Source organism: Suricata suricatta, chromosome 3 (genome assembly GCF_006229205.1).
Source record: "Suricata suricatta isolate VVHF042 chromosome 3, meerkat_22Aug2017_6uvM2_HiC, whole genome shotgun sequence".
NCBI classification, from domain to species: domain Eukaryota; kingdom Metazoa; phylum Chordata; class Mammalia; order Carnivora; family Herpestidae; genus Suricata; species Suricata suricatta.
The window spans coordinates 6616480-6622871 of NC_043702.1; the positions used below are offsets into that span (position 1 = coordinate 6616480).

At 42.2% G+C, this 6392-nt stretch overlaps 1 protein-coding gene across 8 annotated transcripts in view; it reads right to left on the reverse strand.

Annotated features, from left to right (window-relative positions):
* Positions 1-6392, reverse strand: part of GIGYF2 (GRB10 interacting GYF protein 2) — a 134912-nt gene that overhangs the window by 84791 nt on the left and 43729 nt on the right. For 7 of the 8 annotated variants that reach the window (XM_029933580.1, XM_029933585.1, XM_029933584.1 and 4 more), the window contains one exon: positions 1207-1318. The exons of the other annotated variant lie outside the window; for it this stretch is intronic. In XM_029933580.1, the coding sequence (XP_029789440.1) occupies positions 1207-1318 (112 nt within the window). The remainder of the gene's footprint in view (positions 1-1206; positions 1319-6392) is intronic. 8 annotated transcript variants of the gene reach the window in all.

Genomic DNA, 6392 nt, shown 5'->3' on the forward strand with positions numbered 1-6392 from the left:
CCTTGTGAACAGTGAGCGGACCACAGCCACGTATGCGCCTTGTGAACAGTGAGCGGACCACAAGCAGAGTGCCTTAGCTGCCCCATCACTACTCACCATGTCCATGCTCCCACATTCTAAAAATTTTTTAAGTTTGTTTATTTTGAGAGAGAGAGTGAGTGCACAAGCGAGGAAAGGGCAGAGAGAAGGAGACAGAATCCCAAGCAGGCTCCAGGCAGAGCCCGATGTGAGGCTCAAACTCATGAACCATCGAGATCATGACCTGAGCCGAGATAAAAACTCAGATGCTTAACTGACTGTGTTACCCAGGTGCCCCCGGCATTCCCACGTTCTGAACAGAACTACTCAAAGTAGCCTCTTCAAGGGAGTGCAGAGCCTAATACAGCCTCTATGGGGTATAAATTATTCTATTCATAAGGCACATTAAGAAAAAAAGAATTCAGATATTCCACACCCCTGATCACACCAACCTGGGTGGTGTGGTATGCGGAGAAAACGGCCTCCAGCTTTGCAGACACCCAATTCTTCTACTTCCGAAGAACTTCAAAAAATTACAAGGTATGTCTGGACTACTGAGAAGATTTAACCAACTTAAGAGGTAAATGCTGAACACTTACATAACAAACATCCAGAATGGCCTTATGTTGCAGAAAATCAATGAACACAAAACAGGAAGCAGATAACAAAAAACAATATTAACAAGATAATTCTTCTGAGACACACATCTATAAAACTGCAGGTTATATGATTATTTTCTGCTCTACGCTCGAACACAGCCCTGGCACTGATGAGACCCAGAGCTTGCACTAACGCCTCTCTCTGGCTGGGGACCCTCCTTGCACACAGCCTCACACAGAAACTGTGTCACCAAGGCCTGCGGGGACTTTGCTGCTGCTCCGGCAGCCGAGGCACGCGGGAAGCTATGGCCAGTGCGCGGCTCCCTGCGGGTGAGGACTATGGACTAAGATGTGCCAGTTAACTGGGAACATCTAGAATCCCTCACAGTCAAGAATTACCCTCCTCTGCTCCAAATCTGGGGGGGTATGGAGCAGATACACTGAGAAAGGATTCAGAAAACAAATATTCAGGACGCTTAGCATATAGCTAATGTCGAAAAGCAGGTTTTTAGAAATCCAGTGTTAAAATGTTTACGATGACTTCTCCCTCCTTCTCCTCCATTATCACACCTCCCACGCGGCCGCTCACCTCGCCCTCTCGAGGAACTCCGACCTCTGGGCGCCCCCACCACTGTGCCTCCTCCTCCCCGCCCTGTCAATCGCAGGACGGCAGCGCTATTCACAGACATGGAGAAGTTTCTCTGTCGAAAACAAAATGAAAAGGGAAAAAGGATAAAACAAATAAAAAACGGCATGTTGCCTCACCCCATCTCCCATTCTAACGATGAAATAGCATCCAGTTATTATAAGCAATGGGAAACCATAACTATACCACATCCTACAATGATCCAAACCCTGATTTTACCTGAAAACCTCAAATTGACATTTCAGATCAGCAAACACTGACAACCAATGCCTTATATCTTGCTGCGTTCTGTGAATATTATATAAACTCTAAATCCTGTAAACTTGATAAAAGAAATCCAGTTTGAAAGGTATTTTGTATTTATTAAAAACTTTTTCCGTATTTTTAAAAATTTATTTATTTAAATTCAAGTTAGTTAACATACAATGTGGTGTTGGTTTCAGGAGCAGAACCCAGTGACTCAGCACTCACCTCTGACACCCAGTGCTCATCCCAACAAGGGTCCTCCGCGATGCGCATCCCCCAGCTAGCCCACCCTCCCCCATCACCCTCCCCTCCAGCAACCCTCAGTTTGTTCTCTGTATTTAAGATCTCTTCTGGTTTGCCTCCCTGTTGTTATCTTATTTTTCCTTCCCTTTCCCTCTGGTCACCTGTGGTTTCTTAAATTCCACAGGAGTGAAATTATATGGTATTTGTCCTTCTCCGACTTACTTCATTTAGCATAATTCCCTCCAGTTCCAGCCACATTGTTACAAATGGCAAGATTTCATTCCTTCTGATCACCAAGTAGTATTCCATTGTGTGTGTGTACCCCAATTCTTCTTTACCCATTCATCAGTCACTGGACATCTGACGTCTTCCCACACTTGGGCTGTCACTGCTGACAGCACTGCTAACGCTGGAGGGCACGTGCCCCTACCAAGTGGCACTCGTGTATCCTCTGAATAAATACCTAGTGGTGCGATCGCTAGGTCACAGGATTGTTCTCTTTTTAGGGTTTTGAGGAACCTCTATATGGTTTTCCAGAGTGGCTACACCAGTTTGCATTCCCACCAACAATGCAAAAGGGTTCCTCTTTCTCCATATCCTCGCCAACATCTGTTTCCTGAGTTGTTAATGTTAGCCATTCTCACAGGTGTGAGGTGGTATCTCCTTATGGTTTTGATTTGTATTTCTCTGATGATGAGTGATGCTGAGCATCATTTCTTTTTTTTTTTAATGTTTATTTATTTTTGAGGCAGAGAGAGAGAGTGCGAACAAGGGAGGGGCAGAGAGAGAGGGAGACACAGAATCCCCAAAGCAGGCTCTAGGCTCTGAGCTGTCAGCACAGAGCCTGACGTGGGGCTTGAACCCACAAACCGTGAGATCAATACCTGAGCTAAAGTCGGACGCTTAACCAACTGAGCCACCCAGGCGCCCCGCTGAGCATCATTTCATGCGTCTGTTAGCCATCTGGATGTCTTCTTTGGGAAAGTGTCTATTCATGTCTTCCACCCATTTCTTCACTGGATTATACTCTACATAGAAAACCTGAAAGACTCCAACAAAAAGCTTCTAGAACTAATGTGTGAATTCAGCAAAGTCGCAGAATATAAAAATCAATGTACAGAAATCAGTTGCATTTCTGTACATTAACAATGAAACACAGAAAGAGAAATCAAGGAAATCAATCCCATTTACAATAGCACCAAAGATCATAAGATACCTAGGAATAAAAAAATTATCCAAGGAGGTAAAAGATCTGTACACTGAAAACTATAGAAAGCTTATGAAAAAAATTGAAGATGACACAAAGAAATAGAAAATCATGCTGATTTATTTTTGAGAGAGCAAGACAGAGCACAAGCAGGGAAGAGGCAGAGAAAAGAGAGAAAATCCCAAGCAGGCTCAGCACGATCAGCACAGAGCCTGACTCAGGGCTCGATCTCATGAACCATGAAATGATAACCTGAGCCAAAATCAAGAGCTGGATCCTTAACAAATTGGGCCACCCAGCTGCTCCTAAAAGTATTCTTTAACTAGCAAAGGTAGAAACAAGAGATGGTCACCAAAAAGTGTGAATTAAGAGTAGCATGATAAAAAGGAAAGTGATCATTTTTGCCTCATTCTGCTCACCAATGTGAATTAGTATCTCCAAGTTGTATTTAATAGAATGACAAGAATCATAAATAAATAGGGAAGGGTCAAAGAAGAATCTACATAAATAGGATCAACCATCTTAATGAGGAGGGGAAGAGCATGCTTGAAAAAACTAAACCGCCAATTAGTCATTAGCCTGAATTTGAGGCACAGCCAATTTGAATAGGGTCAAACACAATGAGAGAGTAGTGAGTGGGAATCCTTCAAACTGGGAAGGGGAAAACCAAGGAACAATGGAAGCCTGGGAGCCAAAAAGATCTTTAGTTGACACTTGTGGATAAATGGAATATACAGGCCTTAGGAAAAAGGAAAACAAGATGCAATTTTTAAAATCTTGAAAATGATCTATCGAACATAGAACTCCTGGACATTTGAAGGAAGATTTTGCGAGAATTTTAAGCTCAGGAAATGCTGGAATATATCCTCTCCCAGGAATACTTGCGGTGCACTTTCACCCAGCAGCCGTCCACGTGAACGTGCAGAGTGTGGCACAATGGAGGCGACGTAACACGTGCATGGTCGCACTGCATTGTTCATGTCTCATTACCTTCCTCATTAGTTGTCTTTCTCAGACTTTTGTTACAATTAGTTCTGGTAAATTTTAGAAACTTGTAATGTAAGTAAGTTTTTTTCCTTTGAGTTTTATAGGTATATATAAACATATAATCAAGTAACTTCAAACCTCAAGGCTTAAGGTGTAATCAGTAACTAAAATTTAGAGGAGAATACCCAACTCAAAAACCCTCATTTTAAGCTATATTTTAACAAAACATACCTAATAATAATTTTTAAAGAGCTAGTAGAAACAAACGCATCGACGTACCTTATACAGCACAGAGTACCCAGGGAAGTTACAGAACAGTGCCTCTGGGAACACAATTAAGCAAGGCTATGAAGTCCCAAAATCTAGATTAATATAATCTAACATTGGAAAAACAGAGCTCAGAGTTAACTCCACTAATTACTGCCAGGATCCCATGTAGGTGAACACATTACCAAACAAGTATACACCTCAAATGTACCCATCCACAGGGTGCACGGAAACTTGCATATGCTTTCCTACAGCCTCACCCACAGCAGCTGAAGATGCAAACTTGTAACATCTCTAGAAAGCAATTTCTGAAACTTTTATATTTAAATGTTTATACCCTTTGGGGTGCCTGGGTGACTCAGTTAAGTGTCCAACATGATCTCACAGTTTGTGAGTTTGAGCCCCAAGTCGGGCTCTGTGCTAATGCTCAGAACCTGGAGCCTACTTCTGATTCTGTGTGTTTCTTTCTCTGCCCCTCCCATGCTCACTCTCTCTCTCCAATAAACACTTTTATTTATTTTTTTTTAATTTTTTCATTTATTTTTGAGAGACAGCATGAGTAGGGGAGGGTCAGAGAGAGGGAGATAAAGAATCAGAAGCAGGCTCCAGGCTCTGAGCTGTCAGCACAGAGCCTGATGTGGGGCTCGAACCCACGAACTGTGAGATCATGACCTGAGCTGAAGCCAGATGCTGAACCGACTGAGCCACCCAGGTGCCTCATCCGATAAACACTTTAAAAAAATGTTTTTTAATGTCTATTTTTTTTGACACAATTCCTCTTATACATGTGAAAACTCCCCAAAGCAGGAAGATCTTTAACTGTAATACTGTTTGTAAAATCAAAATTGGAGGCGGTCGCCTCCAAGTATCAGCCAATGGGAACAATTTAAAAATCATGTGGGTGCCTGACTGCCTCAGTCAGTAAGAGCGTGAGACTCTTGATCTTGGGAACATGTGTTCAACACCACGTTGGGCACAGAGCTTACTTAAAAAAAAAAAAATCATGGCCATATATATATGTGGGATTCTATGCAGTTGTTTTAAAACTTGAGGCAACTCTGTTTATTAGGTTGAACCATATGAAACTGCTAATGGGTCATTTCTGACCCACAAAAAACTGCAATTTCATATGATCAACCAAACATATAAAGACAGAAAGCACAGCTGTAGTAAAGAACATGGAAAGGCCAGACTGCCTGAGACTGAATTTTGGTTCCTTTCCTCCACTTCTCTGTGCCTCGTTTTCCTCATCTAGATAAAGTGAATAAGAACAATATTTACATTTACCTCCTGGGTCGCTGCCAGCACTTAACCCATTACGTGACAAGTGCTTAAAACAGAGTTTGACACATTAAAATCTAAAGAAGTATCTGCTATCATCTCAGTCAGATGCATAGGAGAAAACAGTAAAGTACAGAACTATGTGCACAGCATGCTGCCATTTAGGTTTACGGGAACAGATATTTAAGGAGGTGGAGATGTATTAAATACCCCTGAAAGGAAACACAAAATGCAAACAGTGGCTACTTCTGAGGAACAATAATCAGTAGAAAGAATTAGGGTGACTCATAGAATTGATTTTCACTCTGTGCGCTTTTTAAATTTTTTTTATATATACATGTATCATCTATTCAAAAATGCATATGTAATTCTCTCGGACATCACATAAATAAAGTACAACAATGTTTAGGGCACCTGAGTGGGGCACCTGGTTAAGCGTCTGACTTCTGCTCAGGTCATGATCTCGCAGTTTGTGGGTTTGAGTCCCAGGCTGGGCTCTGTACTAACAGCTCAGAGCCTGGAGCTGCTTCAGATTCTGTGTCTCCCTCTCTCTCTGACCCTCCCTACTCACTCTCTCACTCTCTCAAAAATAAATAAATATTAAAAAGAGTAATAAACAAATAAAATACAACAATGTAAATCAGGTAGCAGCTATGTAAATAAAAAGTCCTGCCTCTCAAACTGAGAAATATATTCAGGGGAAATCCCAAACCAAAATAGCGACCAAATCTTCTGAGCATCAACTCTGGGTCTTTGGCGGGGGGGGGGGGGGGGGGGGGGGGGGGGAGTTCTTTCTATTTTTTGATGTGTATTTATTTTTGAGAGAGAGAGAGAGAGAGAGAACGAGCATGCGCGTGCACACAAGCAAGCAGTAGAGGGGCAGACAGGCAGAATCTGA